General features: G+C 45.7%; 1 protein-coding gene across 2 annotated transcripts in view; it reads left to right on the forward strand.

Moving 5' to 3' along the window:
• Nucleotides 1-3,957: 3,957 nt before the first annotated feature.
• Nucleotides 3,958-19,658, forward strand: part of PREP (prolyl endopeptidase) — a 117,302-nt gene continuing 101,601 nt past the window's right edge. The window contains exons 1-2 of one of the 2 annotated variants that reach the window (XM_074368572.1): nt 3,958-4,357; nt 9,475-9,549. In XM_074368572.1, the coding sequence (XP_074224673.1) occupies nt 4,313-4,357; nt 9,475-9,549 (120 nt within the window). In that variant the 5' untranslated portion in view covers nt 3,958-4,312. The remainder of the gene's footprint in view (nt 4,358-9,474; nt 9,550-19,658) is intronic. The other variant, XM_074368571.1, reaches the window with a different exon arrangement.

A 19,658-nucleotide genomic window follows, 5' to 3' on the forward strand; every position in this document is an offset into this window, starting at 1 on the left:
GTAAAAGTTCCAACAGAACTTAACATTTTTAACACTAATATGCTAAATGCCGTACGATGAGGTGCTGTTCTGTGAAAAACTGTCTCTCTGTGTGTCCAACTCTGGCTTTCTGCATGTGTTTCCATGTGTTTATTGTGTCTCCATATTATCTTTTTGTGCTTCGCTTTACCTTTCTTGATTGTATCAAATCTGGGATTGTGTCTTTCCATCTTGCTTTATCTACCTCATTTTCTTTTCCTCTCTGTTCCTTCCTCAACTCCTACCTCTCTACTTTTACAGCCAAGAATTTTGAACAGATTCTTGAATCACATATTGTATTTACTGAAAGATATTAAGTTCTAAATTTAAAACAGATGAACAGATGTCATCTTTCTTTACTTAAATGAAACAAATTCATTTTACATGTGGGGGCCACACCTGATTTTTCTCCTAACAACAGAGTAGGAAAAAAGATTTCTATCTCCTGATTTGGAAACACACCTCACTTGGTAATCTCCTTTGAAATGATATGAGTAAGTTCTGTGGACTGAAGTGGAAAAATACTCCAGATTTTATTCTTGATCCACTTTCTCTGCCCAGTTGTTTTTTTTTTTTTATCTGAATGTAACTCAGCCCTATCCTCTCATTCTGGTATTTAATTCAGTTAGGCATTAAGTTGAGGGAGGAGGGAGTGAGATTCCACAGCTGTAAATCCCAGACACCTCACATGTCCCTTTGACCACATGGCTCTAATGAGCGAAGGGTATTAGAAGGGGACAGCTAGAATCCCTGAAAAGACCAGATCTTTGAATTCAGTAAGAACCACAGGCCCAGCAATGGCCTCTGAGCTAAATCTGGGCCTGCGGATGGTTTGAAAACAGAAGAAAAATATAGAGAAAGGCCTTTCAGTAGATAGACAATTACTGCCCATTCTTGCCTCCATTTGTCCTCAAGGCATGGACGGCACTCCCCTAGGGCAATTTCATTCTTCAATCCAGAGTCAGTTTTGAGGCTCCTCCATCTTCACTTGAGTTCTTAATTAGAACTAAAGTATCTTAGAATTCTTTGAAACCACCTGATCCAGTTCCCTCCTGTTGGAGATTAAAAATAGTGCTGATGCAAGGCCTCATTCAGAGCCAGTGAAACAGTGAGTGACACGGCCAGGAAGAGAACCTCACTCTTACTGTCCTGCTATGTCACACTTCATGATGCTTTGCAGAGATTAGATATACAGGAATATATATATGAATTTTCATTCAAAATAAATGGAAAAAGTAATATAAGTCTTTGGGGGAAAGTAGTTGGAAATGACTGCATTCCACCAAGTCAGTCGGTTAGCTAGTTACCTGGAAACCAGAGTCAATTTAAAGGATGGATTATCCAGGCAATCACCTGAGGCATCAGTCTTTACAGACAGCACTCTCGCATCAATTAGAGAAATAGGCTTCCCCTGGGCAGATGCAGCCCCTTGATGGTGGGCCTTTGTGAGAATATAAAGACACCCCTTCCTCCAGGTGAATGCAGCCAGAGCACTGTGCACAGTGTGGCAAGTGGAGAGTTGAGGTGGATTTCAGTCTGCATTTACCCCCTGGCTAAGCATCCCTGTGCATTTACCAGAAGCCCACTCATGTTGGTGGGGAGGAATGCTTTGTCAAGCACTCGGAGTGGGGTTGAGAGAGCCAAGCAGCAGGAAGTGATCACTAGCCTGCTTCCTTAGGAGGGTGACTCTGGTTACCTGAGTGGGGTACAAAGTTTGAGGTCAGGCAATAGAGGAGGAGCTACCAGCTTCCCTGGAGGTCCTTCTGCCTCTGCCAGTCCCCACCCAACAACAGACTTGTGGGGATGGGTTGCTCCATCTTAGAGCATGAATTGTTGCAGTATTAATTCTATAATCCCCCTGGAAATAGTGTGCGGTAACAGAAGTCAAACGGCACCCTGGGGTTTATTCTGAAGGAAGCACCTCCATTTCTGAGATGGTCCAAATATGACCCTTTTCTTTATTTCCTGTGGACAAGATAAAGCATGGACTTTGCAGTCAACTGACAAATCATTTGTCTCCGTCTTGGCTATGTGATGACTTCAAATTCCTTTCAAGCTGCTGAGATTCCTTTTCCTCATCTGTAAAATGGGCTTTTTTAGGAGGATTAAAGCAGACAACATACATAAGTACATGGCAGATGCAGGTAGTGCGTGATCAGTCTGGCCTGCTGGAGGGGAATGGTGTGTCTTCTGCTCCACACCACCTCAGTTCAGGGACAGACAATCTATTGCTGGTAGCTGACTGCACTGTGTGAACAACATACAAACCTTTGGCTTTCCGGGCCCAGAGGAGCTGGGCACCAGGATAACTGCCTGGAGAACAGAGGATACTTGTGATGTGATTTATCCCTTGGGTACCACAATTCCTATAATTTCTACCTTAGGTTCCGATAAAATGAAGTCCTAGGAAAGTTCCCCCTATGAAGAGGTGTGCTTTAGACCACAGAATGCTCCTTCTTATTTCTGAAGAGGGAGGCCATCAGGGTGGTTAAGAATGAGTGTTGGCACCAGAGCCATCTGGGTTTGAATCCCAAATCTTTTTTTCCCTCACTATTTCTGAAGTCTTGGGCTAAAGACAGCCCCAGCTTTCCTTAATTGCAAAACTGGGATGTTAGTTCTTAATCTCATAAAGTTTAAACAAGATAATTTCCTGGCATATAAGCAGCTCTCCAAAAGCATTAATTATTGTTGTTGTTGTGTTGTTGTTAGATCTGCTGGATCAGGTGTTCCTGAGTTACTCTTTACAAATGCCCACACGTGGCAGAAGCATAAGGCAATGCCTGGCAGAGCCCTGGGGCCCGGTGACAGGCAGGCAAGGCAGGGGTGGTGACTGGGCTGCAGCGTGCTACGTCCCTGTGTTTGCACAAAGTTGGCATCAAAAGTGTGAGCTCTCTCAGAACTGAGGACTCTCAGGTTACCCAAGGAGTGGAGGTCTAGAAACATGCAAAACATGATTATCAAACATCCCACCATGAACAGAAACACTGAACTATGGGTGAGGCACAGAATGGGGACGATAATAGAAAAGAAACAGAAGACACAAGCTTACAATAGTTACCGTGTCCATCAGGAATTCAGGATGTGAAGGACTTTCTAGTCACACCCATGACCTCTCCCAGGACTTGTAAGAAGCCAGAAGTACAAAACACATTGCCCACAGCTCTGATAAGCAGGGCTATAAAGCTTCTTCCTGATGTTTCAAAAAGCAGGACCAGAACACCTGTCGCTCACCTGAGGATGAATATGTAACTATTAAAGTCTCATGGGTTTGAGGTCAAGCATCTAATACCTCCACTCCCCCAACCCCCATAAAAGATGCTCAATAAACAAACGCACTGACAGGAAAGGGATAAAGGAAACGGCAGGATGAGCAAAAGACCCTAAATGATTTCTAGTCCTCCCACTTGGGTCCCCTCTCCACTGGTAAACCTCAGATAAGGGCTCATCCATTGTGCTACCCACACCTCTGTAATCCAGATGCCCAATCACTCAGGGACCACCAGGGCTGTTGAGGTTGAAGAGATGTGTTTCCTTCGTGGTCCTCAAAATTCATTATTCCTTCCCTTCCAAATGCAGCCCTCCGCTCTCAAGGCTAGGATGAGGCCAGGTCTCTTTGCGGTTCCTACCCAGCCCGGTAACAAGAAGACGAGGGACTGGAATGCGCAACCCCCCCCCGCCCCGCACCCCGTTAGTTCCCCTTGAGGGAGGCCGAGCGAGGGAGCGCAGCAATAGCAAAGCAGCCAGCTATGTAAGGGGTTGGCGGGGGGGGGGGGTGCATCTGGGAGGGAGAGGGGGCGTGGTGGCCCGCCGGCGTGACCGCACGTGTGCTCGGCGCGGGGACCGGGGCCGGCGTGACGGGCGTGTCCCCGGCCGGCGTGGGCCCACCTCCGGCGTGAGCCCTGCGCTGTGGGTGCGGCGCGCGCCGGGCGCGGTGGTCCGTGCGCCCGGGCGGCGCGGGCGCGGCCGGCGCTCCTGCAGAGGGAGCTGTGCGCCCGGCCTGGCTCACGCACGGCGCCGCCCGCTCCCTCTTGCCGCCGCCGCTGCCGCTGCTGCCGCCGCCTCTGGGCCCGCCCGCCGGGGAGGGGCTCCCGGCCTCGCCAGCAGCTGCTTCCTGCTTTCCGCACGTCCTCGCCGCCGGTCCGGTCCTGCGATCCCCGGCCGAGAGCCACAAGCCCGCCGCCGCCGCCGCCGCCGCCGCCCTCCCGTCCCCCGCCCGCGCCCCAGCCTCGCCCTGCGGCCCACTCGCCAGCTCCCTGGACCCCGCGTCCCCAAGTCGCCCCCGCGCACCCCGGCCATGCTGTCCTTCCAGTACCCCGACGTGTACCGGGACGAGACCGCCGTGAGTTCCCCGGCCGCGCGGCCCGATCCCCGCCGCCCGCGGCCCCTCGCCCCCGGCGTCCCTCCCCTCCCCCTCGGCCTTTGTTTGCGAGACCCGGCGGGGGGCGCCCGGCTCCTCCCGAGCCGCGGGGGCCCTCGTGGCGGTAGGCATCCGCCCGCTGGCGGCGGAGCCCGTGGTCAGCCGCCGCTTAGACGCTTCTTAAAACCAACGGGGTCAAGGGCAGACTTCCAGGGAGGAACGGGCGACTTAAGGGAGTGTACCTGTTTTTTTGACCCTAGGAGGCTCTTGCTTAAATGTAGTGGTGGGAGACCGTGTGCATGCGTGTAGATGATGTGCAATTTTAAAACGAAAGCAAACTTTTTCAACTCACAAATTAAAAATACTTCGAGTTGAAGTTCATTCATTCGATTTGGAAACGTGTGTGGAGCGCTTACCCTGCCCCTGGCCGGGTGCTGGGGTCCGGCGCCGGGGTTGCAGAGTCTTGGGAAGATGGAGCAGGCGCGTAGCAGTGCTGGGCCAGGTGTTCCTGAACAAGAAAAGGAGTTGATAGGGGTAAGAGGAGGCCTTAGAAGGGAGAGGAGATGGCCTGTTTCTGAGTGAAGTTTTGCCTAGTACGGGGGTTAGCCACCATTTCCCTAAGCTGCAGATGAACTCAGGGTCACTGTTGAGAGCCTGTGGGTGGGATTTTGGGCAAACAGCTATTTTGTGTAACAGATAATATGGCATCTTAAGAACTGGAGTAAATCCGAATGTTGTGGGCATGATTCTCTTAGGAGGCAACTTCCTCAGGTTACTTAAAATAGAAACAGAATAAAAGGATTTGTGTATGGTACAGTTCTAGGTTTTTTCCTGCTTACTTTGACCCAATTTACACCAGAAAGTCTGTTCTTTAAAGCACATCTCATTTTGGGGTGAAGTGTAGAGGGGCTTTAGAGTTACAGGACATACTGTTTTAAATTAAGACTTCCAAGTGGCCCTGATGCATGCATGGTTTCTTAGACCAGTGGCCATCTGGTAACCATGTTTTCTCAGTCTGTTCAGCTGCTTGCTTATTAAATTTACTCTTTAACAGCCCAAGAAGCTGTATTCCTGTGGTTGAAGAAGTTGTTTCCTTTGTATATGGGGGTAAAGTGATCCAGCCAGAATGGAAAACAGGACAGACCAAATAAGAAGACCTGAGTGCTAGTTCTGGTTTTGTCCCTCACTTGCTGGATGCCCTTTGGCAGGTCACTTACCTGTTGCAGGCCGTGTTTCCCGTATGTGAATTATGAGAGGGCCGGCTCGGCTAACCACAGAGCTTACTTGCTTCTGTACGAAGAGTATCATCATTCATTCGTTCGCATGACAGTCTAGCCCAGCAGTGTGCCAGACTTTACTAATGGCAAGATGTGACTCTCTCCGTTTGATTCTTGAAGATCTTTTGAGTTTTCAGGAGAGATAAAAATATAAAGAACTACCTGTTATGTGGTTTGCTAAGTGCCGTTTTAGATTTTGTTTTTTTGTTTTATTTTTAAAGGTTTTTTTTCCTCCTCTGTAAAGCTTGGATTTTAACCTTTTCAGGTTACCAAAATCCTGCAGTTCCTTTATCTACGTTTAGCAGTTCTTGAAACAGTTAAGTGAGGATTTTATGAAGACATCAGAAAGATTAGGAACAATTAACTCAGAAGGGTGTACTGTGGGTTTTAATACTCTCCAGTTCCTTTTCATCAAAGAACTCACGATAAGCCTCATGGCCAAGGAAATGTAGCTCTGGTCCAGCGTGGACATTGCTCTGTGGACCCCACAGTGTACCTAACCCAGCCCTGAGAGCCTACATGGGCCAATTTTCCCTGCGACAGAGTCCAGATTACTAACTACTAATGCTTGACTTACGCATTGGCTCAAATTAACTTCTAGAATGGCTTTCTTTCTCTCCAGCAGGTGCTACAGATTGCTGTAGCTCTCTGTCTCTCTCGCTTGTGCATCTTCTAGCCACATACTGGGCAGTCTCCTGCTGAAGTGTGGGGCTGGAGCATGCAGTCCTTTTTGGTGGATTTCTGCTTCAGCGAGCAGATTTTTGGAAACCATGACGTTCCAGTATAATGCCGTTGCCCATCCCTGGAGAGTGATGCTGTCAGGGAATTCAGGCCTGCTGTAGGGATGACAAGTGTGTGTGTGTTGGGGAGGGGGGCGGTGCATCGAGAACACAGGCGGATGGGATTCATTTCCATCAGGAGGAGGAGACGATACGTGAATTAAGCCTGGAAGTTGGCCAGTTGGATAAGGTGTAAAAAACATTACTGACTGTAACTCTGAGAGCTGGACGGTCATGGAACTGCATTTGCTTTAGGACGGCAGGAAGGCCATTGTGACCGGAACATCCATGGGTGGGTAAACTTGGGTGAGGGCTGGAAAGAAGAAAAGGAAAATGGGGCCAGGTTTGATGGGCTCTTCCTGCTGTGTGTACAAGTCTGCACTTCATCCTGAAGGCAGCAGGCAAGCTGTTGTATAATACAAGTGAAACATTGAATAGTAACAGTGTCTTACCAGGATTCTATTTTTAAAGCCCCTTGGGAAGAAAGGACAGGTTTGCAAACTTAAATCAGTTGGTAGAATCAGATACTGAACAACTTGAGTTCAGGGAATGTGGCTGAGATCACCCCATTTGTAGGGTATGGTCCTGTAAAAAAAAAAAAAACACGTAGGGAGTGGGTGGATGGAGGCAGGGCGGATTGTCCTGGAGAGAATCAGTTTCTTGTGGTTAAAAATGTCTGCTCAGGAACTGACTTTAGTCTGCTTTAGATGACAGTGCTGGTTCTGGGAAGAAGAGGCTGTTTGCTCAGAGGTAAACACCATTCAGGAGGCAGTACAGTGTAGAATGCACTGGGTTTTGAGTCAGGGTCCAGCTGTGCACCTGCCAGTTCACAGCTGGCCTGCTTATTAGCAAAAGGTTAAGTCCTTGGATTTTGCAGTCTGCTCAAGGTGGGTCACAGCCCCCCACCCCCTGCTTACTATCCATCTGGCCCTTGTCAATTGCTTTCACTCTTTTCCAGCTTCAGTTTCCTCATCTGGAAAATGAGTTCGTAATAACCTCACAGTGAGGACAGATCAGAGAATGTGGCTATGGCGCAATGTTTAGCTCACAGTGATCTCTGTATAAACAGTAAATCTGTGGCCTTTACCCTTCTAGTCTCTGTGAATTGCTTCTTCAGTCTGTAAAATAGGAATGTCATCAACTCTTGCAAGGTTGCTTTAAAACATCAGGCATGACAGCATGGATATTTAGCAAATGTTCAGGGCTTTCGGTCTCGCAGTTGGCAACATCTTCACGTAGTCATAAAACTACCATGATTTGCAGTTACTCTTTTCCTCTTCTTTATGAGAAGTTAAGTCTCTGGATATGTCTGAGTTTTAGTAGCATCATAATCGAGGAACATTTTTAAGATGTGTGGTCTGCCCCCTCCCAGCAATTTTTGGGGAAAAGCTGTTGGCAGATTGTTTTGAGTCACAGCCCTGATTGAACTCAGTCTGGCCCTGGGAGTGTTGCCATCTTGCACTTGTCATTGCTCCTAAAAATACTGGATTGGAAGATCTTTTACAACTTTACATTTTTCTGACCTTTTATTGTCAGAAAAGTCGATTGTTATTGTAAGCATATCTTACAGCTGTTTCAAGGTGTGTAAAATGTAAGAGACTTGCAAGTGAGAAGAAGAGATAAAAAGCTTTTCTTCAGTGGTGATAATCAGCTACCATCTAGAGGCTTTTGATAAGGAGTGAAAATTGGTAATTTTAGGAAGACTCGTCAAGAAGGTTTTCGTCTGACTTTCCGTCCTTTGCGCTCGTCCGTCATTGTTTGATGAGAACAGTTCTAAGCGTTCCACCTTAACTGCCCCTTCTTCCGGATGTGCATTTCCCAGGTGCTCTCTGCCCAGCACCTGATGACCCCTTGCAGAAAACTGAGATTTGAGGCTTGGGAGATTCATCTTGACTGGCCAGCAGCCACACTGGAACTTTGACCAGCAGTAGAAACAGCAGGTTTTCATTTTCTAGGAAAGTGTTTGCTTTCCTTAGGGTATAGCCCTTACCTTCTGGTGTTTTAGAACAAAGCAGGGAGACAAATGAAAAATTCATTTAGTCTCCCGGACAACGTCACGAAGCCTTAACTGGAATGTTAGAGTTGTTGAGAGAGACTTGTTTGGAAAGACATCCAGGTGGTTTCACTTAATTAGATTAATCACGTTAGCATGAAATGGAGAGGTTTTGTAGCAATGTTTACCTGTGGATAGTTTCTTTAGGCATAATCACCTGGGGTATGGTGACTCCCAGTTGCTCTTACAGACTTTCTGAGGCCAGGCCCAGGAGTTTGTTTTTTCAGAAGCTCTCAGGTGGCTCTGAACATTGGCCCCCGTGGGCCCTCCCGAAGGCATCCCCTTAGCCAGGCCCAACTCCCACTAAGTTTTATTTCTTCAAATATCAAGGTAGTCCGAATGTGTGATGCCTTTGTGTCTCCTATTCTGCACAGTGAAAGAAAGCATTTCATAACAGTACACTGTGAGGAAGAAAGGCTTCAGTTTTAGAAATGTTCTTTCATTGCATTTAAGTCAGCCTTTTCAGCTTGATGTCAGTTAGCATCATTACACATTAGTTTCTTGCTTTTTGGCAGTTTAGCCTTGGAGGCGAAACAGATCATATTATATCTGGTTGGGAGACTTTCTAATTACCAGTGAGCTGAGCAGGAGAGGGAGACGTGCATGTGTGTGGCGGCCCCGACGAGCGTGCCCTTCCGGCATCCCCACCACGTGGTGTCATTCTGCGCTTTGCCACCGACAGCACATTTTCAAGTTTCTTTAGCATAGCAGCGGGCCTTTGTTTTGTGTTGTACAGACTGAGCAGTTCCTAGTCTGACCTTTCATCATTCTTCCCTCTCCAGCTAATACGTTCTTTTCATGGAGGGTGGCTCGACACCTTTGAAAACCTGCCAACTTCGGTTCATATGATAATTTGGGCAGACACGTTGACAGTGAACCAATTGGGGTGTTTCTGTCTGTCCCTCTCCTATTTCTCCACCACACTCAGAAAGTACTAATTTAACTGGAGCTAGACCCTTGTTATCTAATACCACATTTTGTCTTTTGCAGGTACAGGATTATCATGGGCATAAAATCTGTGACCCTTACGCTTGGCTGGAAGACCCAGACAGTGAGCAGACGAAGGTAAATTGGGGTTTCTTATGAAAGATGAGGCAGCCTTCCTATCTAGGACCAGACCCTCGACATCAGTAATCATGGCTTTTCCTTCCTGGTGTCTTCCTGGGTTTTCCACTGTGGGATGGTAAATAGACCTGCTGGTACGAACACTTTTCTGTGAAATAATTCATAGGAAAGAGGTGAAAGCATTTATAGTCCTGGAGAGTATCACATAACCATTTTGAATAATGTTGATGGTTTATAGGGACACTGACGAACCAATTGTTTGACATGAAAATATTTGAGAAAAGGAAAACTGATTTTTACTAAAGCCAAATGAAAACCTAGAGGAAAATCATGTGGGGGAGAAAATTGCCTAATACATTTTTTCTGAAGGAAAGAAAACCTTATATGTCAAGCAAATATCAGGTCTTGAAAACTGAATACTGGTCTTCGATTACTTATTGATTTTAATGCAACAACAATAAAATAAGAACTAAATTATAAGTAAAGTAAATTGTAAGTATCTTATATAGAAGTAAAGGGGTGAAGAGAATTTTCTAATCTGTCTAAAAATGTGACGCTTTCCTGTTCTTTTGGAGAAATGTGTAGTGTTTTGAGCTGAAGTGTCATTTCGGTGATGAAGCTTACCCATAAGTGCCATGTCCCACGGACATTTTTTCCTCCTTGGAGTGAACAGGACTTGTCGTTTGAGATTCATCATTTACATATACTGTATGTGGTTCATTATGTTTGCTTGGATGAGGGAATAGTGGTTCTCCAGTTCACTTCAAGTTCCTTGACTCTTTTATTTATAACCATATTTGCAATTGTAAATATGGTTATAAATAGTATGTAGGACTGGGTATACAGTTTCTAATATGCTCACCATTCCAAAAGTTTATTTGAGCTGCTTTAGAATCCCAGAGTACATTTCTCGTTAAAAAAAAAAGAAAGTTAAATGCACGCTGGGTGGTTTTCTAGGCCAGCTTCTAAAAGTTTGTGTCTTACCTGCTCCTCTATCTTTTGGTCCCTTGCCACCATATATACCAGTGGTCTCTGGAGAACTGAGGTCAGATTTCCAGGACAGTTCAGATTTGCCAGGAAGGCATTCCCTTCTGATGTGGACCTGGCCAGTGAGATCAGGGTTTTCTCCTTGCCCCTTTCCTCCCACCTCCTGCCCACTGCCCGCCTCCCCCACCCCCCATGCTCCCTGCTCAGTGAGGTTGCAGATTTCACCACCTTCATATCCTTGGAGAAAAGCCTGACGGGGAACTGAGTAGGGTAAGGGCTTAGCCAGGCCCGGCGATGAGTGGAAGAGGAGAAAGTAGAAGCAGAGAGAGGATCTGCTGCTCCTGCTGGAGTAAATCCCTCTCACCTCTTTTTGCTTCCTTCATTACCAGAGCCCTGGCTTGCCGGCTTGCCTTTCTGCCAGCCTCGCCTCTTCCTGGCTTGCGTTTCTCTCCTCCTCTACCTACTGCAGAAGCTCTTAAAACTTCTTCCCTATCCTTTGTCCTTGGAGCACATAAACCACCATTTTGAGATTTTCTCATCATTTTTACTTCTATCTCGAATCCTTCATTCTCTCTCTTTCTTAATTCCCTTCAAGACAGACAGGTCTCCTTGATGAGAATGACTGGTACTTGCGTTTTTATTTTTCTTTCGTGAAGCAGTGGGTTACGGAGGTTCCTGGGTAGATATTCCCAAATGAGAAGCAGATGGGTCACTTTAGAAGCAGTTGAAGGCTAGGAGGAGCAGAGAGCAGGTGTGGGGCAGCCACCTCACTTCAGCTCTGCCATGGACAGTCTTGATTGTCCAACTTTGGGCTGAACTGAGACAGAGACCAACCTGGGGATGGAGAGTCATAGGCAGCTCCATAGCCAGTGATGGATGGAGAGCACGAGGGAACGGAATGAACTTCCTGTGCATCCCTTGGAAAGCTGTCCCCAAGGACTGTCTCTATGATGATTGCTTTGTCTGAGCTACTGACTGCAACCTGGATTTCTTCAGCCTTTGATGGCGATTGAGTGATTCAGCTGTGTCAGAATGACCCAGTTTTTGTTTACGTGTTAAGGAAGGTACACTGTTGTTCCTTAATTGATGATGGCTGGTCCTGTGGTTGACAAGCCACTTACCAGTAGATGAAACTTTGCTAATTAGTGATCTTGACGTCAACAGTGGACAGACGCCAACATTGGTCTCTACAGTGTTATTTTCATGGCATGTTTATTGGATGCTTACTATGTACTGGGTACTTCACTGGTAGCTTTGCATACCCTATCTCATTCAGTTCTCAAACTCTGTAAGAGATCTTTTATTTTCCCCATTTTACAAATGAAGAAATTGAGTTAGAATGACTAAGGAACATGTCCAGGGTCACTCAGCTAGTTAAGTATGGAGCCAGGAGTGGAACCCAGGCAGGTTATCAACTTCGTGGTAAAGAAATAATAAAAGATCAAAGACTCTGAGTGTAGTAGCTTTGGGAATGCAAGCTGTAGGAATCTGTTCATGTCTGTGCTTGCCTTGGGCCTTTGCAGGTCCTGCAGGGACCCTGGGCCGCCCTACCCCCGCTCCCACGCTGACCTGTTCAGATAGCATACCTCAGCTGTCAGAGGGCTGTGAGCTCGCGCCTTACCCCTGTGTCCTCCACACATACTCTCCCACTGCTCTCTCAACAGGCTCGGTATTGACCAGAGCTAGTATGTCATCTGGGACCTGATAGTTGAAGTTTGGTCTCAGACTGAAAAGGTGGGGTGTGTTCTTCTCATGAGCAGAAGAGCAACATGAACATTTTCCACTCACAGTCAGAGGCGTGGACACAAAGGTGTACTAGCCATACCTTGATGTAAAGACGTGACTCTTCACGTAGCCTTCAGGACACAAAAAACTGCTTGCTACGTTTTCAATAAAAACCAGTCCGGAAGTGAGGAACATCGATAGCTCATTTATACCAAGATCTGAAAAGCTATTAGTAGGTCTTTGATTTAACCTAGTATTTCATATAGGCTATCCAGTTCTGACTGCTGGCGTTTGAGGCTTTATCCTTTATGAAAGAATATCAAAGCAGACTGGTAACTTAGAAAATTCTTAGAGACAGTGGTGCGGGAGACTTGAATCTGGATGAATCCTTTCAAGTCAGGGCCCACATAACCCTATTTTATAGCAGATGTTCTGGATGGTAGAAGATCCTACACAACTCAGTTGATTCTTTGAGGTCAGTTCGACCATGATGTAAAAATTCAACAGAGATGCTTTGTAAAGAGGAAACAGACCAGCACGGGCCAGTAGATATATAACATAAGCTACATATAAAATTCACATTTTTCTAGTAGCCACATTAAAAAGTAAAAAGAAACAGGTGAAATTAATTGTAATAAATACATTTTATTTAATTAGCATACTCAAAATATTAACACCTCAATGTACAGTGTAAAATATTAAAATATCTTATATCCTTTTTTTCATACATTAAATTTTCAAAATCCAATGTGTGTTTTACACTTATAGTACATGTTGATTCAGACCAGCCACATTTCAGGTGCTCAGTAGCCACATGTGGCTAGTGGCTACCATTCTGGACAGTGAAGATATGGGCCAACCTTTCTTGTGAATATAGATGTAAAGAATATAAGTAAATATTAGCAGATAAAAACAAAAACAAAATTTGTTCCAGAATTCAAGAACAGTTTATTATTATATTCATAGATTAAGTAAGCCTTTATTATTACCCTAATTAATACTTTAAAAATTAAAGAAAACTCAAAATAAAAATAGAAATAACTTTAATAAGATAATAAATATTCAAAACAACCTAAACACTAGGCTGGAATATCTCTGTCACTGCTTTTTTTGTATGTTTGCTGATCTTTGACCACTGCAATAAAACATGGACTAAAATTTATAGAGGAGAAGATAAAATTATTCATTATAGATTCTATGATTATACGTCTAGAAAACCTATGGGAAACAACTGAAAACTTACTAGAATTAATGAGCTCAGTAAAGTGAATATGTCCAAAATAAACATAAAATCATTTGCACTCATATAGACCATCGATAATGAAAAATTAACCATCTGATAGCACCAACAAAAAGCAAATATTTAGAAGAAGAGGAGGTTTCAGGCCTCCTGGGAGGGTAAATAATGTCACCTCAGAAATAGGGCAATCTAGAAAAGGGCCAGTTTGGGGCATTATTTTTAATAGTGAAAAATTGGAAATCTCCATTTCCAACAATAGTGTTTAAGCCGTATGTGGTGGACCTGCTTGATGAAATAGTGCGTGTATGTATTAAAATGTTGGGTTATAAAGATTGCTTATGAACTGAGAATGTGCTCGTGGTAGAATAGTAAGTGGGAAAAGGATGCAAGGTTGCAGTGCTTCCGATGGTTTCAGCTTCATCAGTGCCTTTGTAATTCTAGGGCAATCTGTATAGAATACAAAGTAAGTAAAAATAAGATACAGGGAAGGCTCTGGGTTAAGAGCACTTTAGGCATCTACTGAGTGTGGTATATTCTTGAGGTGTCTGACCCTTAGTGAAGTCTCACTGGGGTCAGTAGTGTGTGGTGCTGGAGAGGGAGGTTTGTGGTCATTAAAAAGGATTTGAAGACAGATGGGCAGGTCCACACAGGCAGTTAGCCCCTGCTTCCCACTCAGCAGACTTTTCCAGCCTGCCCTTCTCACATCATCCAAGGAAGTGGGTAGCAGTGTTGATGCACCCTGATTGATGCTGAGTAACGAGCATCCAGTCTGCTGATAGCAAGGCTCCCATCCCCCATTGACTGACAGAAGTGTGATTGACTTCCCAGTCTAACTTCCACAGTTCCCTCTGGTTTCCTGTGACAGATGAACAAGTGAACCCCAAACCTCACACTCTGCCTTAACTCTGTGCAACCTCTTTCTCCTCTCAGTTTGTGTTCTGGCTCCTTCGGAACTCTCAGATCTTTATCGTGGACCGTCTCCCTCTCTTCCTGCCCATCAGCCACTCTGCGTGCCCCTCCCTCTAGCTGAAGCCCCTCCTTCCTTTGTCACATCTCCTGTCAGCATAAACAATTCTCACTGATCAGCAGTGGGGCCCAGCTGCCCAATGCCGCGACTTTAACGTCGTCCTGTGTCCTTCGCGGCACAGGTGGACCCCATCGCAGGGAACTGTGGAGTCGTCTGTGTTTACTGGCCAGGGAGCTGCTCTACCCGCTCCGCCTCTCCAGCCCTGGGAGCTTGCTTGCCCTGCTCTGGTTGTTGTAGCAGCCGTCTTCACTGTCAGGTCACTGCGAGCTTACTAAATGCCTGTTTCTTTTTCCTGGCCTCCCCATCCAGCCCATCGTGGCGCAGTCCATCCACACGGCACCATCTGCTCCCCTTCTTGGTAGTGGCTAGTTCTCTGCATCACTGGGCTGGGTTTTGCTGCTTTACAGTCAGATAGAAGCAACGTCCTTGTGACCTTTTGAAGAGTCTCCTCATCTTACTTCATTGTATTGTGGCTTCACCCTCTTGGCTGAATATTCTAGAACTTGTCCCTGAGTTACATAAGGGGAGATACTCACAGAAAGGAAGAATTTACACCTTTCAAGGGATAGCTGCTGTCATTGTAACTAATTGTCGAGTCTGGCTTCTGCAGAAACTGTCCTGCAGGGGGTAAGCGAATGTGGGATACCAGCTGCGTGTATCAAATGGCTGCTTTTTTCCTTCTCCTTGAGGGCTGGGCTGGGCTAAATGGGAGTAACAGCAGCTCCGTGTTCTCTGTGGATCTTGAGAGAAGGACTCTTAATAGGAACCAGCAAAAAAAAATTTTAAAATAAAGTTTTTGTGTTCATTCCTTCTGAAAAATTAAACTACTGTTTGTTTCACAGAGGATCAAAGGAATACACAATGTAGGTCTTTTCTAGGACATTATTTGCCCCCCCCTCCATATCCCATGTGGCTGAATAGTTAAGGGCAGCCCATTACGCCTGTGGATCAGGGGCTGTGAGAGTAGCCGCGAGAACACTTTTCAGTCTTCTTGCAGGTAAGGAACCTGGAAATAGCACCTTTTTCTTCCCCTGCCCGCACTCTTTTCTTCCTTAGAAGGGAAGATTTAAATATTAAAGGACTTCTTTCTAGGATATTTCAATAGCCTAGGGTTTCTGTGTGGGTATTTTGATGTCACAGAAGTGGTGGAGAACGGAATTTGGGGCAGATAACACCTTTCCCTGGCATCCTTCCTGTCTGTCCTGAAACCTGATTTTTTGGTTTGCTCACTTGCTTGTTGTTTTTGTTCTTTGAAGGTTAACTGTAAAAGCACGTAGCGTGAGGTGTTTCTGCTCCGTGCTGGAATCAGTCTGGCCTGGGTCTCCCTGGGCGGCGTGCGCACCCAGCGTGGACAGAGCCAGCTGGGGAAGAACTGGTGCGGAGCTGGGCGAGCCGAGACTCTCTTGTCCACTCGCATCTCCCTGCCAGGCTGTCAGGCTGCAGAGTGTTTGCCAGGTGGGACTGGAAGTCATAGCCCTTGGCCTCCCATTTTCTTGTCCTGCCTTACCTGGTATTCCTTTCCTTCATCTATAAGATGAATATAATCACACTCAGTTCATCTAGCTCCAAGGTTTTAATGACACCCAATTGAGAAAATGCACATAAAAGTTCGTTTTCCATGCATGGCGGAGCTCTGTTCAAAGGTGGTGCAGCGTGGGCACTGCTGCTTAAACGTATTGAGATGTGGGCTTTCAGACTAGTCCCTACTTGCATACTCAGAATGTTGAATTTTGAAGACAGTTCTGTGTTTTTAATCTTCACCCACAAAGTGAAACAGGACTTTCCTTTTGAATTCTAGTTTTTTAGAAGAAGAAACTTAGATTCTGAGCATTGATTTCCCCCTCACCCCACCTGCAATGGAACTGCAACTTCTAAGTATGGTTTCATTGTTCCAAAGTGTAATGATTAAACGAGGTCAAAGATTACCCTAAAGCTACTGGTAGTGCCCCTTTTAATTGGTGTTTTTTGAACCAGCCTGGCAAAGCTGGTCTGAAACGCCCTGCCACCCATTCATTAATGCTTCACGGGAGGACCTGGATTGAGAATTACTACTATGTTGTTCCTTCTCTAGCAGAAGCAGGAAATGCTTTAGGTAAATATATTACCACATGTTATCTCAATCTACAAGACTTCCAAGTTCTTAAACATCTCAGCACCTCCTACAGAGTGTTAGCCTTTATTATGGTTCACAAACATACTTCTCGTAAATCCGCAGTTGACGTATGTATTTAGGGAATGTCGTCCTTTTGATCTGTGCGTGGGATAATTATCAAATGTATGATAGTGTTGCCACCCTCTTTTCTAAGGAGTGATCTCTCTTTTCCATTTCCTTTCTGTTGCCTTCTGCAACAAGGCTTTTGATGCAAGGAGCAGAAATGAACTCTGGCCACACGAGGCAAATAAGGAATTCATGGCAAGGATAGGAGGCCAGCTCCTGGGGTGGACTGAAGGGCCAGGCTTGGAGCAGGCAGGAACCAGCTCGTTCTGGGGCTCCACGGTAGGAGTTCCCACTTTTTACCCAGCACAGCTGATGGCGTCTGTGATTACAGTCATTCAGCCCTCTGTCCCTTGTTCTCGTGCTGCATCCCAGGAGAGGGAGTTTTGACTGGCCAAGTTCCAGACGTGTGCTCGCCCCTTGGCTGTGCTTTGGCAATGAAAAAAGATTTGGTGGAAACCTCACGGACCCTCTTTGGCTTCTGTAGTGGCAGGACAGCTGTGTAGAGCTGCTGTCCCACTGAGCAGGGAGAACACCTGGGAGGGGAGTGGATACTGGTTAGCCCAAATGCCACAGGTCTGCTGGTTTTATTCCTCTTCCTTCTCTACAGGTGCCCAGGCCCTCCCTGACCTCCCCTGTCCTAGCTTTACCTGTGTGCCCACTGCACCAAGCAGTAGGTTCCACGGGGGGTGGGGAGACGGATGTGGCCTGTGCAGGGAATCACATTCCAGCCTAGGAAGATCAGAGATTGGAGATGGGTGAGCCGCTTAACCTTTGAGCTGCTGGAGGCTGAGCCACACCTTGAGTAGAGGCTGGGAGTCAGGGCAGGCTCCATTTTAGGAAGGCACACCCAGAACATTGATGAAATTCTTAAGGTGCTTGTGTACGTTTAACATGAATATTTTCCCCAGAGGCAGCTACTGAGCTTTGGTTCAAATAATCCACATTTCCTCTATGAGAACTGCTGATACCAGACATGGTGTCTTTGGGAAAACAGTTATTAGAGAACTAACAACTGAAGAACGAAAGTAGCTCTGACTTTCCTCTTATGTATCTAAAGTCACTCACCACTGCATGCTGCCATGTCCGGGGGAAAGCACTCAGTCCTAAAAATCTCCTGGGTGTGTGTTCAAACTACAGATGCCCAAGCCCTACTTCTGGAACATACAATTATTCAGACTTCTATCTCCCAAGCACCTCACCACCTGGTTCTTAAGATCCAGAAAGCTTGGGAGAACTGCCCTAGAGAACGCTTAGGCATAACTAGAGACTGATAATAACACCTTTGATTTATACAGGGCGCCTCAAGGTTCTCACAGATGCCTCGCTTGTTCATAGCGTCTTTGCAAATTGGAGGGACAGTGTTTGTGATTCTGATTTTTCTCACTGAGGGAAACTGAGGCCTGTGTCATCATAAAGACTCTGGGACTCTCTGTAATACAGACGGCACTCAGACCGTTGGGATCAGCTTTCTGTCTAATCACACACACGATTCTCTGGAGCTCCAGTCCCGCCTCTGTAAAATCTCCTTCCCTTCTTGTCTTCATCCCTGCTGACAACTGCCCTGGCTCAGACGTGCACTGCCACCGAGCTAGACATTCAGTAGCTTCCTAACTTGTCTCCCTTCTGCCAGAATCTTCTTTCTACCCTGTTCTCCCCAGCAACTAATAAGAACCCTTCGAGGTCTTGGAACCTGTTTATTCACAGGAAAGCAATAGTGTATAGTCACTTAGCAGTTTTACAGGTAGAAAGACAGGTTTGAAACTTAACTCCACAGTTTTATCAGAGATGTGACATTGGTCATACTTATTAACCCCTTGAATCTTCAATTTTCTGATTTATAGTTTAGAGAAAACGATTGTGTATGCTTGTGGTGAAAATTAAGGGATGATGTTTGTGATCAATGCAGCAGAGTGGTAGACACAGTAAAGTGCTTAATAAATGCTCTCTACGGCATTTATTATTAAATAGTTTAAATAGCATAGGAATTATCTGCTTGATAATTTAAAAGGCCTCATCTTTAGAGCAATCTGGGACAAATTCTTTTATTGCAATTAATTCTTGGCTCTGTTCCTTTCTTTTTAGATCAATTTTAGTCAGTTGTATTTCCTGGAAAATTGTCTGTATCATTGAGATTTCAAAATTTAGTAGCATGGGGTTATGTGAATTATTTCTTAAAATGACTTTATTCTGCCTGTCTGTGGCTTTATTTCTATCATTTCTAATTTCCAGTATCTGTAACTTCTCTCCCCCCTTTTGATTAGTTTAGTCAGAGCGTTGGTTAACTGCGTGGGGTTTTTTTTTTCCCTTATTTTTTTTTTAGAAAGGGGTGGTTCTAGGACTTACAAGTTATATTCTTAAATGCTCTAGCTCATTCATTTCCTTTTATTTTCTTTTGTTACTTTAAAACTTTGAACGTCTAGTTAAATTTCACTCTTCCTCGTTTACTGATGAGGCTGGTGTAGATGGCCTTTTCCAGGCTTCCCCATCCTTCCCTTGGGCAAGCTTCTGGTGGGTTCCTCCTCTTCTCGTCTGCCCATGCTCAGCCAGGCTCACCTGGCTCCACAAGTGGAGGGACTCCTGGAGGAGTGGTACCAGCCAGGACTCTAGAGGAGCAGTGCCTGAAAGCCAGCTCACACTGGCTCACATAAAACAAATTGCTGAACGGCTCACATCATCGAAGCTCAGTATATGCCTATAGACACAGCCTGATCCAGGAGTGCACGCGATATTTCTGGAAACCTGTCTTTGTCTCTTAGGTCATCTGCTTTTCTCTGAGTGTCTTGCTTTCTAGCAGCCTCTGCCACGTGGAAGAGGAAAATGGGCTTTGCCTTTTTCAGGTTTTACATAGTCCTTATAGCTCCAAATCTCGTAAGATGAGATAATTTCTGCCTTCGCATGTTCACCTCTATGCC

Source organism: Camelus bactrianus, chromosome 8, assembly GCF_048773025.1.
Source record: "Camelus bactrianus isolate YW-2024 breed Bactrian camel chromosome 8, ASM4877302v1, whole genome shotgun sequence".
In the NCBI taxonomy this organism is placed as follows: Eukaryota; Metazoa; Chordata; class Mammalia; order Artiodactyla; family Camelidae; genus Camelus; species Camelus bactrianus.